Here is a 22574-nt window from a genome sequence, read left to right as displayed (position 1 = left end):
ACCTGTGGGAGATATTCACAGACTCGCAAGCTAGGGGCACACTGCCACCCACGCTAGCACAGGCCTCAATCTCGCTGATACCTAAGAAAGACAAAGACCCAATGGAATGTGGGTCACACAGACCCATCTCACTGCTGAACGCAGATGCCAAAATACTGGCCAAAATCCCAGCCAAAAGGCCAGAAGACTGTGTACCTGAGGTGGTCGCAGAGGACCAGACGGGCTTTGTCAAAGGTAGACAGCTTACCACGAACATCAGGTGCCTGCTGAACGTGATAGTGACCTCCTCCAGGGAGAGAACACCAGAGGTGATTGTCTCCCCAGACGCAGAAAAGGCCTTCGACAGAGTCGAATGGAAATACCTCATAGAGGTACTGGAGCGGTTCAGGCTTGGAACAGAGTTCACCTCCTGGGTAAAGCTCCTATACAACACTCCCATGGCGAGCCTATGGACCAACAATACCAACTCCCGATACTTCCAGCTGCACAGGGGCACCAGACAAAGATGCCCACTGTCCCCGCTGCTGTTCACTCTTGCGATCGAACCACTAGCAATTACGCTCAGAGCGGCAAAAAGCTGGAGGGGGATCTGAAGGGGTGGCAGAGAGCACAGAGTCTCACTCTATGCAGATGTCCTGCTCCTCTACATTTCGGACCCACGAAGCAGCATGGACAGAATCATCACGCTCCTGAAAGAGTTTGGTGCCTTCTCGGGCTACAAACTCAACATAAGCAAAAGCGAGATCTTCCTGGTACACCCACAAGGAGGGGGGGCAGCACTAACATGATTGGCGGTTAAACAAGCCCGACACAAATTCCGCTACCTGGGGATCCAAATAGCCCATGACTGGAAAGGGATCCACAAATGGAACCTCACCAGTCTGACGGAGGAAGTAAAAAAGGACCTGCAAAGATGGAACACACTCCCACTCTCCCTCACGGGGAGAGTCCAGACGATCAAAATGAACGTACTGCCCAGGTACCTCTTCCTACTTAGATCCATCCCGATTTACATCCCCAAGGCCTTTTTCAAAGCACTGGACAAACTAATCATGGTGGTCATTTGCGGGGGTGGGGGGCGGGGGGGGGGGGGGGAGAGAAGAATGCTTGGATCCCAAAGAAGGTCTTACAAAAAACAAAATCCAGGGGGGAGCTAGCCCTCCCAAACCTACAATTCTACCACAGGGTGACGACGGCCAAACGAATAAGGGGATGGATCAAGGAGCCAGAAGCCGAATGGGTGCACGTGGAAGAGGCCTCCTGCATGAGGACCTCCCTCCGGGCCCTCGCCATGGCGGCACTCCCATCCCCACCCAAAAAACACTCCAGCAGCCCAGTGGTGATAGCCATCCTCCAATCCTGGAACCAACTACGGCAGTAATTTGGCCTGACCAAAATGTCGGACAAAGCTCCCATCTGCAACAACCATAGGTTCACACCAGCACTGACTGACGCCACCTTCAAAAGGTGGGGGCAGGACGGAGGGACACTGACAGTCAATGACCTATACACCGATGGCAGGATCGCAACAATGGACGAACTGACAGAGAAATTCCAGCTAGCCAGGGGGAACAAGCTAAGGTATCTACAACTCAAACTTCTTACGAAAGGAGACAAGGACGTACCCACAACCACAACGACAGACATTACTGGAAGAGTTATTGGACGCAAGCATACCAGATAAAGGAAACTGTAGCGACATGTATGACCAACTGGTAGAGAGGGCCGACAGCGTACTGGACGCAATAAGAAAGAAATAGGAGGACCTGGGGATTGAAATAGGTTGGGGACTCTGGAGCGAAGCACTGCACATTGTCAACACCACCTCCACGTGCGCAAGGTTCAGCCTAACGCAGCTAAAAGTGGTACATAGAGCCCACTTAACAAGAACCCATATGAGTAGGTTCTTCCCGGAGGTGGAGGATAGATGTGCCAAGGAGGCCCGGCCAACCTGGCCCACATGTTCTGGTCTTGCCCCAGACTTGCGGGGTACTGGACAGCCTTCTTTGAGGCAATGTCCAAAGTGGTGGGGATGAGGGTGGAGCCATGCCTGAAAGTGGCGGTCTTCAGGGTTTCAGATCAGCCAGATCTATTTCTGGGGAGGAGGGCGGAAGCCCTTGCCTTTGCCTCCCTGATCGCCCGACGTAGAATCCTGTTCGGCTGCCGGTCAATAGCACACCAAAGCTGCAGACTGGCTGTCCGACCTCTCGGAATCTCTCCAAATGGAGAAAATCAAATTTGCCATCCGAGGGTCAGACGACGGCTTCCACAGAACGTGGGAGCCATTCACCCAATTGTTCCAGGACCTGTTTGTGGCCAACGAACAATCAGAAGAATAGGCAGGTAGCCAAGAATCAGGGGAAAGTAGCCAAAGCATGAGAGGATCAGATAGACCGGGAAGGGGGGGGGGGGGGGGGGGGTGGCAGCTAAACCTAAGAGGAAAGAAAGGCAAACCATAGGAGGGGAGGGGGGGAGGGGGGGGCGAGGGAAGGGACAGGGAACAAGCGAGGGGAACCAGGGAGGTGGGGGGAGCCAGGGAAATGACAGCAGGTAGGAGGGCACGGGATACGATAACAAACTTGGCATCTCCAGGAAACGAGAACAAGGAGAATACAGGCGAAAGACGGGAGGAACGGCTGAAGTGGAGGTGAGTGCGAGACGACAACGGCAGTGAGATCCGTCCGGGAGAAGCAAGTGACAACACCAACACCAAACCCATTCGAGTATTGCCCACTGTAATTGTTTCTCTGGCACCCAAATGTATATTTACCTCCCCAGTCTCCACCCTCCCTCCCCCCCCACAACCAGTCGCCTACTTGTGTGTTGTAAATAATTTTGCCAGTTGTACAGAGTTGCTGCTGTTGAGCTGGTGCACAATACCATACCAATTATTCTATTTTATTTTATTTTTTTATTTTTTATTATTACTTTTTTTTGTGGTATGTTTGGGTGTGCCCTTCTCTTTTAAATATGTATATATATATATATTTCTTATTCTGTGTACATAACGGTAAATATACTTTATTCAAAAACCCAATAAAAACATTTATAAAAAAAAAATCTTAGTCGTTAGGTGCAGTTTAGTACGGAGCCGCGTGTGTTATTGCATAGAGATACAAGTCTTGTGTTATTAATAAACTGTGTTTTTGAGCGAACATATTGGTTGTGTGGTCATTTGGTCGATATAAGAAACAGCTTGTGGTTCACACCAAAGTAAAGAAGGCAACAATACCAAGTCAATTTTTGCTCGACACGGAATTCCTCAAGTCGTCGTGAGTGACAACAATCCTTGTTTTAGCTGTAACGAGTGCCAACACTTCGCAGTCACAAATGATTTCAATCGCATCACGTCGAGTCCGTTGAACTCACAAGCCAATGGAAAAACCAAAAAAGATGCAAATATTGTTAAGCAATTGTTGAAGAAGGCAATGGACAACCAATCTGATCCATATCTCACACCTGGTTACAGAGCATCACCATTGTCACATGGCAGATCGCCAGCAGAGTTACTCATAAATAGAACGTTGCGTACCACATTTCCATATTTGGAAAAGGAGAAGAATGCAGTGGTACGTCAGGAAATGTAAAATATTAAAGCAAAACAAAAGCAGTTCTATGATAGAGTGTCGAGAACATTGCCACCTCTGAGTAGTGATGACATTGTGAGAGTAGAAGATTCAGGCAATTGGTGAAGAAAAGCCATTGTATTTGAAGAAGTAGCACCTCGTTCCTACAATATACAGACAGAGAAATGGTTGGTTTTCAGAAAAAATCATTGTGCGTCTTGAAAACCAGAGAAGACTTTCACAACAATGTGATGGATGACGATAATCAGAATCAACGTCAGCTGCAGTGTCAGATAGTTCAGCAGTTCCTCAGCATGAGAATGTCATGGAGAACATTGAATCTACAAGTTCTCAGTAGCAAGGTCAAACTTTGAGACGATCAACCAGAGTCAGAAGAAAACCTGCCGACTCAATTTGTAGATTTGGACTATTTGTACATACTGTGCTCGCGGTTCTTGTTGTTAAACTAGTTTTAAAAATTAAAGCAAAATTATTAGACTCAGGTTCATGGTATCACATGTAAATATATTGATAATAATGTATTAGTTTATTCCTTCAAAGGAAAGGTGCTGTCGTGACATCAGGGTTGTGTTGTAATTCACCAACTGACCACTAGGACTTTCACTAGTATGTAAGCGAATGTTAAGAGTCAGGTGACCTCAGACTGACTGGACAGCTGGAAGAGAGAGGTTGCTTGTGCATGATCATACTGTTATTCATCTGTTATTTGTATATCGTTGACCCACAGTTACTGTTAACAAATCGTTTATAGCTTTAGCTACAAGTGTTCTTGGTATATAAATCAGGCCATCCAACAAGAACATTGCACTCGTCTCATCCTGAGTCAGGCGTGGCGAGACTGTTAGATCACGCCCCCTATTCCTCTTGGGGGTTCAATTTCTCTGGAGTGTGAGCTGTCACAGTTCCATTTTACATGCTACCCTATATGTGCAATGGAAAGCAGACATGAGGTAACGAATACCATGATTCGTCAGTTTTGTTGACAACCAGTGCTTTGCACACAACTTATCGACATTCATGGGTTAAATCGTAAGTAAATGCTAGTAGCCTACAATTATTGGAGAACAGCTGTTGGGCCTAATATTGTCAAAATGTAGTCAAATCTGAAAGCCTGATGATTTTTTTCTGGCAATAAATACCTTAGTAATAAGTGGAAAAAGCTTCCCTTGCTGGAATTGGACAGGTATTACACCATGACAGTCCTTCGACAGAGCCACTTGGGAGAACTTGGTTTGCATTGAACAGCTTCTGGGGTGTTCCACAGGCTTACACCAATTCCCCAGGGGCAGATAGGCTGTGTGATATCCTTCAGTGCTACCAGAACTAAAGGCAATGCTTTTGGGAAACACTGCCACATCAGGCACTTGTTAGGTCAGTGCCAGGATGAAAGGCCCCGTTGTGGACACCCCACATTGCTGAGAGCTGCTGACCAATCGGTTGGCATACTCATTGGAGAACAGTGCCATCAGGGAAGTGGTGGCATCATTGCATGGCCCCAGACCAGATGTAGGTGATGGCAGGAAGAGGTTGTGGAGTGGGTGGGGGTGAGGCGGGGGGTGGGGGGAGGGGGGGGGTCAGAAGCAAGGACAGTGGTTCACAGTGAATCCTCCCTTCCCGATCCAGGGTTCCTCAATCAGGCACTAAGTGCGTTTGTACAAGTGGTCGCCCCCCCCCCCCCCCCGCCCCCCCCCCTCCCACCCCTGCCCCTGTGAGACCCTGCAAGCAACTGCACATGGGTTTATGCTTCCTGTATGGTGAGCAACCCTTCTCCCCACCCCCACCATCTACTGCGAGACTGATATCAGTGACAGTAGAATGAGGCCTTTAAGTAGGCATTAATTGCCTTACTAAAGGACTCAAAAGCAGAAAGATGGGATGACTGTCCATTGGCCCTCTCACCACAGACTTAATAAGGATGGATGTGGCAAGATGGCAGGGTCCCCACTTGCCACCCTTCCACCTGATTGAATACTCCCCAGCCACCAAACGTGTCACGACGGAAGGCACAGGATTCTGCCCAGTATCTGACATGTCAAATTTTTATATCCTATTTATGTTGCTGCTCAATATTTGCCCAGGTATCATCAAAGAACCATCCTGGTTTGGTTTTCCACTTGAGAAACCAATATAATCACTCCAACAAAGACTTGGTGAAGGCTAGCACCAGATTAAAAACAACAGAGAGGAGACAGGAGAAATGAAGAATAATGTTAACCTGATGCCTAGCTTGAGTTTTGGTACCTTGGAGGCTGTAGGGGAGAAAGGAGGAACAATGTGCTGAGGAGTTCCAGGGATTTGAGGTCCTGCAAGAGAATCAATTAGAGTGGGGGACTGCGAGATGTATCTTTGTATCAACACGTTGAGTTGATAAGCACAACACAAGGATCACTTGGAGCGCAAAAGGAACGAAAGAGGAAAGCTCATAGCAGGGTAGGTGAGTTAATAAATGTTGCTGGAGCAATGAGGGAAGAGATTGCCGATTGGATGACAAACTGGATCTTTTACAGAAGTGCATAAAGGATATGAGAACAATCTTCGCAGATAGGGGAGCAGTAATTATGTCTTAGTTAAACATGGGGGTTGCAGAGAGCTAAGATATCTTAAAGGGAAAAGAGAGTTTTCTTCTCAGGATTGTTATAAGTCGCATCCTATTACGGTGCTCTGACATGCGATGACTCATCACCACTGCAGTATTTCAACTTACCGCATCAACCTTAACAACAGCGTCGGAGTTCTGCCATCAAATGGAAACAAACAAAATGAGATGATGTCAGCATCACAAATATCATGAAATACTGTCCCCATCTTGATCAAAAATGGAGCAAGAAAACGATAAAGGAAATGCAAATCCATGTGGATAATAAAATATTTTATATGTTTGGAAAACAAGAGCACTCACAAAAAGGAAGAAAAATTAAATTAAAATAAAATGAGAAATCACACAAACGTGCTGATGAGTACAACGTGTTGCTCAGGCCTGGCATTCTAAAACTCAATAAACCCCCTGTCTGAAAACTTTGTTTTTGTACCTGGTCAGCAATCCCATCTATTACAGATGGCATGTGACCTACTTCCGTGCCTCTGCCAATGTCAGTTAATTGATCAGAAGGGGATGTGTGTGACTATCTTTCTGATTTTGATATCTGCCGAATGTGCTTGCCAATACCAGACCAGCCGATTTTGCGATTGCATGCACAGAGCTTGCTCTGGCTCCACAGGTGCCCTCTTATCTATAACCATTCTTTATTTCTCAGCCAAGACAGTAAACGTCTCTGTAGGGTTTGTTGCCCCATCCTCATATGGCATATTCTACCAACACAAGTCACTGGAACCAGCAGCAACTTGCCTTTTGTATTCTTTCTTTTCTGTGGGGGGGGTTGTTTGCAATGGCCTCACTGTTGACCTGGCGAGGCCAGTGCAAGCTTTGAACCTGCGAAATTCCTGACCTGAAGGCCTCACTATCACATCCTACAAATGGGTTTAATCTGTGGATAGAATGAGAGCAGATTTCTTTATCACCACTCGTGGGTCCCTTATGAATCTGAGGGTTAGAGAGCCAACAATCAAAAGAGAGATGCTGAAGTGTTCTTTGAGGAGCCTGGAGAGCATACCCCTGATCCACAAGAGTTGCTGAAACTATCATCTACCTTGGGGATTCCTGCCTCTATTTGACGCTGAGTTTCCGGACCACTGGAATCCCGTACATTAACACACAACTTTAAATTGGATTTTCAATTGCATTGAAGGAGCCTAATTTAAATATGTAAAAAGGGTCTTGCCTCTCTACCATGGGACAGTCAGGCCCCTTAAATATCCACTGCTGTAAAAATAGTGGTGGGTGCAGCGCATTCCATGCATTTCACTTTTTAACTACCTCCCGCCCCACCCTGAACTCCCTCCTGTCCACGGTGGGGGTTTCAAATCAAGGTCATACTTACAGCATCCAGCTTGACGACAGTCTCAATTTTCTTCACAGGAATCTCCGTTTCCATGTTAACGTTGATGTCTCCTGCAGGGCGAAAGAACGGGCCTCCATTTGCCAGTGCTTGGTATCCATTTATTAGCTTAGCTGAACAGAAGCCAGTGAAAATCCAGAAGACAGAGAAGGCCAGAAAAAGACAAGGACAGAACAAGGAAAGAAAAATATCAGAATATGGATGGAAATGATTCCAAAGGTCAGAGGTGAGACAAAAGTAAATTACAGGTTGAGGCACGATCAATTTGGCTGGAGTCGAAGTTGAATTCAATCTGAGGCTTTATTAGTCTCTGAAGTGTGGCCTCCTACAGCAGCTGACAAAATGGCTGCGAGCGGAAGGCCACGCATATTTATAACCTGCCTCCTGGGCGGAGCTAGCATGCAGGGGCCCAGGTGAACCTGTAGTGCAGGTACAACCCTTAATATAGGAACACAGTGATTTACCACACAGGTGTGATGTTGAAGAGAGTTCCCATTGGTTGAGATGCTCTGAGAATGCTCAAACAGATCTAAAGATTTGTTAAGAAAGGTGTCGAATGGGTAAAAGTCCTTTCAAAATTATGTTGGTTCCGATTTAGCTACCTTTGATAAAGGGTAAAGCAAACCACGGATCTTGGGTATATAACTTGAAAGGAAAATTTGCAGATTTCTAGGGAAAGAGTGGGAATTGAACCTCTTTGAAGTGTGGACACTGGCATGGTTTGTCAAACGGCCTCCTGTCAGATTCTATGGCTGGAATTTTGTTGTCCCTTGCAGCAGGCTGGCAGGTGGAGTGGGCTGGGGGGTGGGTACATAAGATCAGTTAGCATGGTGTAAGGGGCATCATTCCCATCACCTCCCACCTCTGCTGGAAATTTACCAACGACAAGGGAGGTGGTGGGGCTGTCCACCGGCTCTTTGGCCAAATGAGGGTCTTAACCGGTCCACTAATGACAACTTAAAGTCCTCCTCCTGCCGCTGCTAGCATTTTCCCAGTTACCGCTGGTATCTAGACCATGTAGTGAGGTCACAGGAAAACCTTGGTAACCTCGCTCTGTGGGCTGGTGCCTTAATGGGCCCAGTGGTGGTTCACCTCAATAGTGTTCCTCAGCCCAGCTTGTTCCGTCCCCTGGTTAGCTGTCATGTCCTTCCCATCCCCTCACCAGCGCCTGCCTGCTGGGCCCTGGCTTAACCACCGCACCTACCTCAGCATGTGGCTCCCGGAGGGGGACTGGCACCTGTTGGCGCTGTTGAGACCAGAGGGCTATCAGCACTGATTGGTTGGCAGCTCTCAGAGGCGGGACTTCCTCCCAGGTGAAGGTGGAAGCCATTAGCTGAACCGATTAACAGGCCAGCAACTGTGAAAGCTTCCCAGAGTTCAGAGCTTCCCAGCCATGAGGAGGCAGACTCATCCCGACTTTGCAACTGGAGGGTGGCACAACCACCTCCACACAAAATTCCGACCTCTGACCTTTTTCTAGGATTTACCATGTAAAATAGTGTAAAATAAAAAGAGTATTTATCCAGAATTAAGTTCTGCATTAAAATTATTAATGTACCTTTCTAAAAATTGTATTTCCAGTACAGTTTTCTCCCCAAGGATATCATTATATTTACCTTACCCACCCAAATTGTCCAGTTTATTTCCATCATATACCCATTTAATTTTCTGAGGATTATGGTGGATCTCCCCTTCATTAGTTGACTTATGTGAGATGAGCTTCAAGATGGGATCAGGTGGATAAAACCAATTGCCCTGCCATGAGAGAGAATGCTCATGGAAAGCACTTAGTCCATTGGATTAAATAACAAAAGCTGAAATATTGGACATCTGAAATAACACAGAAGGTGCTGGAACACAGAGCAGTTGTGCCATCATTTAAAGGAAAAATGACAGGACATTGCCTCTTTTGCAGTGCTGATGTACATTTTCAGTATTTTCTGCTTTCTCCATTGATTCATGAACCAGAATGGGTTGATTCCCATAGCCCTTAAACTGAAAGTTTTAACCATCTGTTAAGGAGTCAGCACTTTCCACAACTCTGGCCGGGATTCTCTGTTTGAGAGAAGTTCTCCTGCTGATTGTGAATTGCGGGAAATTCGCGCTCCAGTTAGGAACACTGGGCGGTGAAATTAAGGTGATGCAACGGGACCAGCAGAATGCTTTCCTTCAGCCCAAGCGATTCCTGGCCCCGGTGGCATCTGATGCGCTGGAGTCAGGATTCGCGTCAAAAAGCCTGACAGGCTGAACCATCTGTTAAGCGCTCCAGTCACCACAGACCGTCATTCCAGCCAAGAAGATGGCTGCATGCAAATCAGCCCCAAGATTCTTTGAATGCTGCATGCCATTGAGGAGAGGAGGGACACCCTCTTCCCCAGGGAGACTCAAGTCCGCCCTACTCAACAGCAGCTGGGATGGGGAAGGTAGCAGAGAATGTCAGTGCTGTCAGCCTCACTGGCAGAAAACACTGAAAATGTACATCAACACGCAGAAAGAAAATGAATGACCTCCTTAGGGCAGCTCGAGTGATTCACCACCTCTGTGCCCCTGGCATCACTCCTCACGACTCACAGCAGCCCCCAATCCTCACAGGCCAACATAGAACCTCCCTGGGCCTGATCCCTGGCAGTGCCAATCTGGCACGATGACACTGCCAGCCTGGAACCCTGGAAGTGCCCTTAGCATGATGACAGTACCACCAAGGCATCCAGACAGTGGTACCAGGATGCCCAGGTGGCAGTGCCAAGGTTCCCAGGGGGAGTACCAGGGTACCACCCTGCCCTCTCCGTGGCAACTCAGGGCTCTCTAATGGCCTGCATTACCCCCCCCCCCCCGAGTTGCCGTTACGCTTGGTCCACGTTTGTGTGGACCAGTACTAAACGCGACCTGGCGAGGTCTCATAGGTGCGACCGTTGAGTCCCGGGCACCTGGTGAATCCAGGCAGCAAGGGTGAGATTTAGGTCACGTTGGGCAGAGTGAGTCGGGTGCCTTACGAGCGGCCCGGTGTGGAGCCCGATTTGAGCTCTCGCGCGATTCACCCAACTTTGGCACAGGTTTCTAGGTGAACCAGCTTAGAAAGTTAACGCAATCAAAGGAAATCTGGAAAAATTCAGAAATATGACAGCAGCAAAATCACAAATAAAATGAAAGTGCCCGGGCACGAGGGCCCTTTATCTGGTCCTTGGATGATGAATTTATTAAAACATAACACCCTTTTTTACTTTGTGCGACGGAATGCAAAATCACATGGGCAATTAAAAATCTGGGTTAATAGACTTTTAAAAACAATTTAGAGTACCCAATTATTTTTTTTCCAATTAAGGGGCAATTTGGTGTGGCCAATCCACCTAAACTGCACATCTTTTGGGTTGTGGGGTAAGACTCACACAGACACGGGGAGAATGTGCAAACTCCACACAGAAAGTGACCCAGGGCCGGGATCGATTCTGGGTCCTCAGTGCTGTAGGCAGAAGCGCTAACTATAGCGCCACTGTGCCGCCCACATGAATAGACTTTTTAATTGGCTTTTTCAATGTCGGTGGGCATGGCTCAGACTACTTTGGGTTTCTGCCGACCTCATTATTGCACGTGTGGTGACATCGGGGCACATGCCCGGCGTCATTTCGTACAATTTAACTTTCTTTTGGGTTGGAAGCAAGTCCGACTTTGGACTGTAAAATTCAGACCCTTGTGTTGCTTGGCATTCATGATGGGATATGCCAGATTTTTATTCCAGATTGACCTGAATTGGATAGAGTGGGAATGGAAAATCTTACCTACAATGACTGAAACTGTTTCATATTTTAATTCCAGTAAATCATAACCATTGCACTGAGAATCTGAAGTCGGATTATATTAAACAATACGGGAGGATACACGATTTTCATTCCATCTTCATATGCTAAATAAATAGGCATGGTTGTGGCTTTGTACATTACAAATGTGAGGTTTTGGAAATCTCAGAGTGTTGCTGGCTATGTGAGACAGGTATCAATTCTTTACATTCAAGGCACTGCCACACCCTGAGCTGGTAACCTGTTGGCATGCATGTGAAGAAAGCAATTTGTTTCTCAAAGATAGGAATATAGTAGTACGGAATACTTAAAAATACAGTGGAAAACTGCTATCACATAAGGCTTGATTTTACTTATTTTCAATGGCTTTCACATCGTCAAAATTGTAGTGAGCTTGTTAATTTCTCCAACCTTTCTAGTGTGGTTTCCTCCCATGTATTCAAGATTAGTGAAATAAACCTTTACATCACTTACTGTGCTCATACATAACCCCACTTGTATCTAGTGTCAAAAATATAAAACCGGACCCCTCATTTCTGTACTAACTTCACAGAATCACAAAATACTACAGTGCAGAAGAGGCCCTTCAGCCCATCGAGTATGCACCAATGCATGAAAGGTGCTAACCTGCCCACCTAATCCCACTTGCCAGCACTTGGCCCATAGCCTTGAATGTTATGATGTGCCAAGTACTCATCCAGGTACTTTTTCAAGGATGTGAGGCATCCCGTGTCTAACACCCTCCCAGGCAGTGCATTCCAGACTGTCACAACCCTCTGGGTACAATAGTTTTTCCTCAAATCCCCCTTGAACCTCTCACCCCCTCGCCTTGAACCTGTGTCCCCTCGTAACCGACCCTTCAACAATGGGGAACAGCTGCTCCCTATCCACCCTGTCCATGCCCCTCATAATTTTGTACACCTCAATCAGGTCACCCCTCAGTTTTCTCTGCACCAGCGAAAACAACCCAAACCAATCCAACCTCTCTTCATAACTTAAATGTTCCATCCCAGGCACCATAAATGAGACATTTCATCAGTCGGATTTTCGTGCATTCAGCTCTGATTGTTCAAGGAGTATATGGATAGGAGTGATATAGTGCATTTCTATAGATAGAGAAAATGGAGTCAATCGTTCAGGCAAATTTAGGAATTCTATACGGGGAGATAGCAATCCTGGTTACAGCTAAAGCATGTAGTTTTTAATGTCAAAAATAAGCATCATTCAATAAAGATATCGAACACTTTTACACCTAAATGTATTAAAACTTAACACAGAACTCATATTAAATTAAAAATAACTACAAAATAGAAGGCAGATTGAATACAAAGTATTTAACAGTAACATTTCGCAATTAATAAGCATAATCAGATTGCTTGCTAAATTCTTCTGATAAGCTAATTTTTCTATTGAAATGGGAAGAGATGAATTTACCAAGGCATCTATATATCATGTAAAATAGAACAGGGCTTTCCCAGGTCTACTCAGTATGATTGGCCTAGAGTTGATGACTTATCTTAGTTCTGATTTCATATGAAGAGAAACATGCACAACAAGTCTGGAAAATGCCTACTGTTTTCCATATTTCAACCTAAGGTTCACATCTCTTGCTCTGATGGAGAGGTTTTTCCATTTCCCATTCTAGTTTTTTAATTTTTAATTTTATTTGGGAAATTGGGATTGTAAAGCAATAGAATGAGGAGCACACATAATGAAGAAGATGTATCTTGAAGGTTGTCCTTTTGGTATTTGCAAAGAAAGACTTGGAGAAATTACAATGACAATCTAAAGGGGATCCTATAGCCTCATAGTCCAGAAAACCGGGTTTAGTGAGTGGCCTTAACCACATGTATGTACAAGGAATAAATTTCCTGTGATGACACTCCGGGGGTGCGAGGAGGGGGGGGCACAGTACTGAAAAATTCTTAGGTTTTGACATACCTGCATTTATCCACTTCTGAACTTTATTGTCTGGTGGTCTGTAGATGAACTTTCTCAGGGAACTGACTGCATGTGAACCAACCAGCGTGTACCTGCCAAAAGCTCGGCAGTCTACCACACGTATATTAAGTGGAGGGTGAAGAAGTTCATTCTCTGGAAGATCCTAATAGGATCATGAAAGAAAAGTATTAATTGAAACAGCATGCCTGCCATACACCAGAGAATAAATTGAAGGCTGATTGTTACACCAATGTATTCATTATGATGCTCAATTCAAGGTGCCACACTGTGATTGGGCAGGGACATTTATGATGGATTTCAGCAAGCCTCAGTTTGGCTACTAGCTGAGACATCTTGGGCAACTTCCTTGGGAAAGAATGCTAACTTCCACATATAGCTGTCAACACCAGATCGATTGTTGTAACTGTTCCACAGGAACAGGAATGAGAAACTTGGGCCAATGAGGATTGAATTGAGAATACCTAGATGACCTGTGATATAAAAATCTCAGTCGCGTTTTGTACCATAAACCAAACAATACTTAGTCTCATTTTATTCTGATCTCCCAAGATGTTAGCGCAGATCTTATTAATGCATCTGTTTTGTAGGTTGGAACTCTTAAAGGTATCCTAAGCGAATGTTCTTATGGTCCCGTCTCCTGCCTCGACAAGGGTAACTTTAATCCATTTTGAAATTATTGGCTTGATGGAGCATCTCTCTTTATCTGGTGAAAAGTTGGAGTTGGTGTTGACCCTGCCCATCAGCCACTCTGACTCCCCATAAACTCCTCCGACTGCTGAGGTCTCTGGCAATGTGGCTGAAGGGTATCGCTGATAGGGAATTGGCAATCCTGGTTAAGTGAGCACTTCACAAAACCCAAGTGGATTCCCGTGGCTGGGGTGAGGGGGGAGGGGGTGGGGGTGGGTGGGGGGCATGTAGCATGTGGGAATCATTGCCTAGCGTCCCAATCACACCTTGATATCTGGACACTATGCTTGAACCAACATCCAAACACCAAGGAGTTGTGCACAAAGGTGTTTACTGTGTTTGCCAACTCCCCACCCTACCGATGGTGCTGCCCCTTCCCCAATCGCGCCCACTGTCTCCTCGCCCCATACCTGCCCTCCCCCGGTGCTCCCAGTGATCCTCAATGTGCTTTGCCCTCCTTGCTCTACCACTATGTCTAGGTGTGTCCCAGGATGCACATCAGAGGTGGAGGCAGCCTTTGATGCCCCTGGGGCGTCTGGGGGGCCCTGGGGCCGGAGGGCCCTGGCTCACTTGTCAGCGGCTCATGCACAGCCTTGCCGCACTGTCCCATGTGCTGGCTGCGAGGCGCAGCCTCATCGGAGGGGTAGAACCCGGGGGAGCTGTTGACCATCGTCGCCATTCCATGGCACGGTTCCAGGTTGGCACTCAGCACTCCCTCCTCCTGCTCGGTGCCCATAGGGCCCTGGGATTCACCTTGTTAGAGAGGGGCAGCTGGTTCAATCCCCGGCTGCCGCTGCATCATCTGGCTTTGCCAGTCCTGGCAGTTCCCCAATGTCTGCACCATCGTGTTGATGCCCTCGGCGATGCTCCTCAGTGACTGCACCATGCTCTGCAGCACCTCGGCAATGACCATCTGAGAGTGGGACGTATCCTGCAGAACCTCATCAAGGTCAGCCTGGCACTGGGTGACATCCCCCAGCGGGTCGGCATTCTGTCGAGTCCCTCAGCCATTTCTGTCCCGACTGTGCAACGTCTTGGACACCTTTACACGTCCCCCAGTTATATGTAAGTTACAGACAGATGCAGTAGTCAGTTCTCACCACTTCAAAATACTTGACCAAAGTGCTGAAATTCGGATTTTTCTTGTAGCTCTGAATGACCGCAGACTGCACACCTTTACCAGCACACTCGATGTCAACTCGTGGTCTATCAACCTGTGCTAGATTCACACGCTTGAGATCTCGGAGACCCCAAAAGAGAATCTGTAAGGAATAAAAAGAAGAAAATGATTTCAGGTACATCTATATCAACATAAACTGATATTTACAAGTCCTGTCTTGCAATTTACACAAACAGAAATATGTTGTCCTAAAATTCAGAATCTGAGGGCTGGATTCTCCGTTTCAGCGACTAAGTGTTGATGCCAACGCAGCATGTGTGGTCATTTACGACCCAAGATTCAGCGTGAAACCCTCACCGATTCCGGGACCGGTGAGGGGCTAGCAGGCGCCGGGTGAAACTCCCGGCTCCCACGCCGAAAACGGGTGGAGAATGGCCAGGTTCCTGGCCGTGCATGCCCACGTCTGACGACCTGCAGCGATTGCACCGTATAACATGGCGCGGCCGTGCACGGTCCCTACCCGCCATCCGCGACCCCACACCCCACCCTCTGCCCCCTCCCCCACCAGTTCCCCCAGTCCTCACGAAAGCACCCCCCCCCCACCAGCCAGCGGCACGGATTCCGGCTGAATGTGGCAGCGCTGGACACAGTCTGCAGCCACCAGGCCAAGTACCCGCATGGCTGAGACCACACGTCTCCCGTGCCGTCGGGACCTCGGCCCATTGGAGGCGGAGCATCGTGAGAGGGCCGGCCGATGACATGCCAACACCTTTGCAAAGGTGCGCGCCGTGCAACGTGATGACTCCATTTCTGGGAGGGCAGAGCATGGCTGACCGACGTCAAACGTCGGCGCCAGCCCCGATTTGGACATTGGAGTCGATTCTCCGCCCGATCGTCGATTACTTTATCGGCATTGGCCAACGAAGAATCCAGCCAGAGTTTTTGCTGACTCAAGACTCTATTTGGTGTAATGTGGTAATCAGACTTCTGATTCAATCACATGAGGTCTTTATTCAGTCCAAAAGAGAGGTCAAATACACCTTATAATATTTGGTGAAAATAGTGAATAAAAAGTTAAGTATCTGTTTTTTGCCTGAAATATTTCTGTGCTCATATCTATTTTTTTCCCATGGAGATTAGATAGACAATGCGGCTCTTAATGCCTGTTCGAGAGGATAAAACTGGAAGTTCTGAGTCACTGACCTCTTCTTTCCTCTGACAAAGTGCCTCATATCTGCTTGGAGTGCTTCTTGAACAGCCTATCTAAGGTTGGGGCCTTAATTGTGGGAACAAACTCACATTCTGCAACTTTCTGCCCAAATAGCCCAATATTTCAAATTCCTCACCATTGGATTAACTCATCTTTTATCTTATTCATACGCAGCCCTTCCCAGCATCCCCACCCTTCACCACTGACTAAAGCATGCAGAAAGAGCATCTCCCTCTGTCTAACCAGTACATCAACATCCTTCAGGAAGACCTGTTACTCTCAACCATTCAAACCTACTATGAACAGATGTACTCTTATTGCATTCAGGTCAAATAGAGATGAGTCGTAAATATTCAACAATCATTAACCTGTGATTTTTCCATTTAATTATGGTCTGGAGTAAGTGGTTGTAATGATGGTAAGGTTGTCAGCACTCACCGTCATTACTCCATCAAACTGACAGCAACTTCTGCCAGATGCGCAGTAAATCACAAAAATCCTGAAGTTACTGTCTGTGATACCCTCCTCGTTGACAGGGTAAACTGTTGCAATCTTTGCAGATGTAATTAATAGTAAATCAGTAATTTGTTGTGAACTTCAACCTTCTTACTATGAATACGAATCAAAATGTTCAGCCTTGCTTGGACAGGCATTATTCATTTTTAACAGCAGAAGGACTTGTATTCTCTGGTTCTGAAACTTTGATTTTTTTTTTTACAAGTGTGGGGTAATTTCCCTTAGGGGAACAACTGAAATGTGCATGATTTTTAAAATAATGAAAATCATTTTTCTTTATGATATTTCATCTTCCACCTTAATCCAAGTGTATGGCCCAATCATAATTTTGTTTTCTGAACAATAATGAAACTGGTGAATTATCTGTTTTTTTACTTCCTGCTCTGCAGTCTGTGAGAATTATTCGATGTGATTGGCTGATCAGTCAGTCTGCTACCTGATCAATCGCCTGCTAGATACCAGAGATGGTGCCAAATTTAAAGTCACGTTGCAGTAGAGGAAATCTATCCTCTGGAGCCCGCTAAATCTTCAGACAGCTTTAAAAAAATATATATTTTTATTCTCCTCCTTTTTCACATTTTCTCCAAAATTTACACCCACCAACAATAAACAATAATCAGTAACAAATATGTCAATCCCCATATCAATAATAATGATCCCATCCTCCCACCAAACCCCAAACATTAGCCCGCATGTTAACATAAACAAATGACAAAAAGGAATCAGGAATCACCCATAGTCACCATTAACACACGCAACCCCCCTCCCCCCAACCCTCCCACCCACACCCCAACTAATGTTCGATGTTATCCAGTTCTTGAAAGTGCATAATGAATAATGCCCATGAATTGTAGAACCCCCTCCATCCTTCCCCTCAGTTCAAACTTAACCTTCTCAAGAGTCAAGAATTCCAACAAGTTCCCCCGCCACGCCAGGGCACAGGGTGGAGAGGTTGCTCTCCATCCCATCAGGATCCGCCTTCAGGCGATCAATGAGGCGAAGGCTACAACATCTGCCTCCGCACCCGTTTCCAACCCTGGCTGCTCCAACACCCCGAATATGGCCCCCCGGGTCCAGTTTCACATGCACCACTTTAGAAATTACCCTAAAAGCCTCCTTCCAGTAATCCTCTAGCTTTGGACAGGACCAAAACATATGAACGTAATTAGCGCACGAGGTGGAGGCGTTCACGCTCCGGAGCACCTCACACTAGAACCCCTCCTCCACACAGACAGCTTTTATCAAGATCGGCTTGGTGTGTGTAGCATTCCTTTGCTTCTGACTGGAAAATCTGGGCCACATTCTAAAGGTTGCCTACCTCAATCCTGTACTTGCTCAACACTGGCCGGATCCCTTTGGGAACAGGGAGAATTGGACCACGTTCAGAGTCTGTTGGGCCATCAATTGGAGGCAGATTGTGTTTTCCTGAGGGAGGAATCTGTATTGAATGAATAAAACTCTGTGTAAATAATTTTTAAAGGGAATATTTGAGATCCCCCCCCCCCCCCACACCTCATAGAATGCGGATAAAAAATGCAGGTTCTGCAGTTTCCATATGGAGCACCGAATTAACTAAGTAATTTAAAGATTTGTCTCTACTGGGAAACGGCTCATGATAAAATCATTTCCCTCATCTCAAATACATGAAATAATAACACAAATTATTCCAAAAGGCATCACTGAGTCATATGTGTATAATGTCATTTTGATGTAAATGAAACAGTTCTTCATAGAATTTACAGTGCAGAAGGAAGCCATTCAGCCCATCAAGTCTGCACTGGCCCTTGGAAAGAGCACCCTACTTCAGCCCATGCCTCCACCCTATCCCCATCTTCTATTACCCCAAACAGTAAAAGGTTTGACAAATACTTTAAAATAACATTGGATCTTACAAGCATGAACCTCTGTGTTGCGGATTGCTTCCCCTCTCAAACCTTGACCTCCACCATCTTGAAGTGCAATGACAGCAGGTGCTTGGGAACACCATCTCTTAGATGTTTTGTTCTAATGCACACACCATCTCAACTTGGGAAAACTGAGCAACCACTTGATTTTTGGGTGTAGGGGACAAGGGACCACCAAGCAGATTGTGGTTAAAGCCTGTGGTATTGTGTATTTATAATCCAAGAAACATTTGATATGTTCTACATGAAAGACTATTGGTTAAACTCAAAGCTCTGGGGTTTCAAGCTATATCATAGGAATAAATGAGAAACTGAAAGGTAGAAAAGAATAAACACTTGTGCAAAGTGTCAGACTGGGGCTGATTTGATGTTGGACTCCCTACTGTTTCTAATTTGCATCAATGTCTTAGTCAAATTTTCAGTTAATAGTAAACTGGGAGAGATAGTAGAATATAAAAGAGGTAGCCCAGAACTAATGGAATATGTGGAACAAAATATGGGCAGGCAAAACAATGGCAGACAGATGTAAAGAAAGAAAACCACGCGACACATGAATGATTGTCAAAAAACTAAAATGAAGTTCAAAGAGACGTAGCTGTCTATGTGTGATGCTTACCAGGTCCAATGTATGCAAAAACGTAATCCAAAAAGCTAAAAGAATGATGAACTACATAGTCAAAACAGTAGAATTTGGGGAATTTTAAACACCCCCCCTTCACATCCCCATGAAATGCAGGATTGGGTTTGGGGACTAGAGTCCCGAGCTGGGGCCTTCTACTAATAACGTTCCTGTTGGCAGCTGACCGGCCTTTTAATCTGGTTGGCCATCGGGCAGGAAACTGAGTAAAAATTGATAATGGGTTCCTCTTAAATTCAGTTTATCTTGCAGAAACATGTTCAGGTTCTTGAAGATCCCAAATTTACTGCAGCTGTGGGTTTCTGTCACTATCTTGTTGTCTGCAGCTGCCTCTGTCTGATGCTGTTAGATCCAGGAGTTTCGTAGGAGCAGGGGAACAATCCGAGTAAGGGACTTTAATGCAAAACTAGTAAACAAGTTCAAATGGCAATAATTATTATTTTTCTAATCTTTCTCCTCAATGGAAGCAAAACAGCTCAAATAAAAAGGTTTTACCTCAAGAGTGTGGGTAGGAATGAACATTAATGTACATAGAACCTTAATCAAAATGTCAGCAATCCGATACGTGGTTTCCAGAATAATCTGGTACCTCTCCTTCCCATTGAACTGAGGTGATTAAAAGTGTATCAAATTTAAAAATGAAATGAAAAATGAAATGAAATGAAAATCGCTTATTGTCACAAGTAGGCTTCAAATGAAGTTACTGTGAAAAGCCCCTAGTCGCCACATTCCGGCACCTGTTCGGGGAGGCTGGTACGGGAATTGAACCGTGTTGCTGGCCTTCCTTGGTCTGCTTTAAAAGCCAGCTCTTTAGCCCTGTGCTAAACCAGCCCAGTTATGGGCAGCACGGTAGCATAGTGGTTAGCACAATTGCTTCACAGCTCCAGGGTCCCAGGTTCGATTTCTGGCTTGGGTCACTGTCTGTGCGGAGTCTGCATGTTCTCCCCGTGTGTGCGTGGGTTTCCTCCGGGTGCTCTGGTTTCCTCCCACAGTCCAAAGATATGCAGGTTAGGTGGATTAGCCATGCTAAATTGCCCTTAGTGTCCAAAATTGCCCTTAGTGTTGGGTGGGGTTACTGGGTTATGGGGATAGGGTGGGGGTGTGGGCTTGGGTAGAGTGCTCTTTCCAAGAGCTGGTGCAGACTCGATGGGCCGAATGGCCTCCTTCTGCACTGTAAATTCTATGATTCTATAACTGTTTCAGGTTTATTCTGCACCGATGATGACCTTTAGAAGCCACTGATCAAGCATTGGAAACATTGCAGGATTAGAAGATGTTCCTGTCTTATTTCAACAGAATTTTATTGCACACATGGATAGGACAGAAATCGCAATACCGTTGTGTTTTTACATTCCATGTTTTTTAAAATTTATTATTCACGGAATTAAAGCTTTGCTGGCCAATCCCTAATTGCCCTTACGAAGGTGGTGGTGAGCTGCCTTCTTGAACTGCTGCAGCCCATGTGGTGAAGCACATCACCTGCAGACATTCTTCTTCAGGTAGGAAAGTGGGCAAATGAATAACTCTCACTCCCTCATAATTTTAATAGCAGCATTGATCTGTGCTCAGTTGATTGAAAGAGTACTTGAGGTCAAGTCAAGGGGGTTGAAATGCCAGGCATTTGGGAATGATGCGGTTTTATCTCCAAGAAGGAGTAAAAGCTCCTCGATACTCCGGCTCCAGCTACTCCACCTCAACAGGTAGGTTAATCAAATGAAACAAAGCTGAGCCATGAGGATCCAGGTACATTTCCTGTCTCTGTTGAGTTATATGATCTTAGCTGTGGTGGCATCAGATACTGTAACTGGCTTCTGTACTTTGGCTTACGAGAGAGATCATTTTTTTAAAACTGGGAACGGTATCCACTCAGCAGGACCGGCAGCATATATGGAGAGAGAAACAGATTTAATGTTTCAGGTCAATGGCCTTGAACATCAGAAAGGCCATTGACTTGAAAAATTTACTCTGGTCCAGATATTCATTAAGACGGAGAGGCTTTCTGTCATGTCGAACATCTTAGAAATGCCCCAAATCGCTAAGTCCCACTTCTGAACCTGGCATTTCACAACTGCAGAGGGGTGGTCCTCGAGGCACACCAGGGCTTATGCGTGCGTGATTCATGGAGGTAGTTAGCCATTTAAATTCCCAGTATCTGCAATATTTTACTTATGTCTTGTAGTGATGACCTCCACCTATGATTACTTCTCAGTGACTGCTGCATAGAAGTAGGGTCCATTGAGCAGAGGGTGAGGCTTGAGACATTCAGTGAATAAGTTGATGAATGAAGAATGACTATCACCTTTGCTGAGGCTGCAAGCAGCCTCACCTGTAATGGAACCCCAGAACAAGCCACTATCTTTAGCTAATAATGAGAAGGGGTGAGAATAAATCTGAGCCATTTACCTTCCGACCATGGATGGAAAAATAAGAACTGTGATACAATGCATCCAGTCGGTGTCGCCGCAAATTTTAAAAAGTGGGACACAAACATCTTATAAACCTGCAATAATATTTTTATTCAGTTACTTGATTTTCCTAATGTTCATCAACAAACTATAAATGGAATAACTTTTTTTATTGATAGATGTGAAGAAAAATTCCAAGAACCTTGAATCTGGCTAACTCAGATTTGGCTTTGGGCAGTAAGAACTCCAATGTCATTGTCATCATGGAGATCAATGAAAAGAGGCAGACAGAATGGGGCAAAACACATGTAATCAAGAGTTATTTCTATAGGTACAGAATTACCTGAAGGAGCTCAAAAGCAGCCAACAAGTCTCCAGCAGTCGTATTCCCCCGATATATCTGATAATATTCGAGTTGTGGAGGAAAGCGAGGAGAGCAATATTCCTCTTCTGCCATCTTCACCACTGGCTTTGAAAATGTTCGCCCAATATACTCTGCTTTTCCCTGCAAGTGTAGAATTGTTAGCAACTACCTAACATAACTGAAGTATAAAGAAACATCCGTTGCCACATAGGGTCTCCAAGATGTTCTGAGAACTTGAATAGTTAATGCTCAATATCAAGCCATGTGAATTTGACAAGACTTTCTCAAAACAGGACTGAGTAATACGAATAGACTGCAACACGATCCAACACAATCAAATGCTGCACTTTACTTTCTGAATCAGTTAAATTGCTGTTTTTGATTTCCACTATTGTTCAATCTGGGAATCCCTGCATTTAACACTTGTTTATT

At 45.6% G+C, this 22574-nt stretch overlaps 1 protein-coding gene across 12 annotated transcripts in view; it reads right to left on the bottom strand.

Moving 5' to 3' along the window:
• otofa (otoferlin a) overlaps window positions 1-22574 on the bottom strand; it is a 532520-nt gene that overhangs the window by 86313 nt on the left and 423633 nt on the right. For 7 of the 12 annotated variants that reach the window (XM_072498920.1, XM_072498925.1, XM_072498923.1 and 4 more), the window contains exons 26-31: window positions 22122-22283; window positions 18151-18270; window positions 15087-15248; window positions 13279-13441; window positions 7526-7656; window positions 6292-6321 (exon numbers count right to left, since the gene is read on the bottom strand). In XM_072498920.1, coding sequence (XP_072355021.1) covers window positions 6292-6321; window positions 7526-7656; window positions 13279-13441; window positions 15087-15248; window positions 18151-18270; window positions 22122-22283 — 768 coding nt within the window. The remainder of the gene's footprint in view (window positions 1-6291; window positions 6322-7525; window positions 7657-13278; window positions 13442-15086; window positions 15249-18150; window positions 18271-22121; window positions 22284-22574) is intronic. The other 5 variants (XM_072498930.1, XM_072498928.1, XM_072498929.1 and 2 more) reach the window with 2 other exon arrangements.

Source organism: Scyliorhinus torazame, chromosome 4 (assembly GCF_047496885.1).
Source record: "Scyliorhinus torazame isolate Kashiwa2021f chromosome 4, sScyTor2.1, whole genome shotgun sequence".
NCBI lineage: Eukaryota > Metazoa > Chordata > Chondrichthyes > Carcharhiniformes > Scyliorhinidae > Scyliorhinus > Scyliorhinus torazame.
This window is presented reverse-complemented; position numbering and strand designations above follow the sequence as displayed.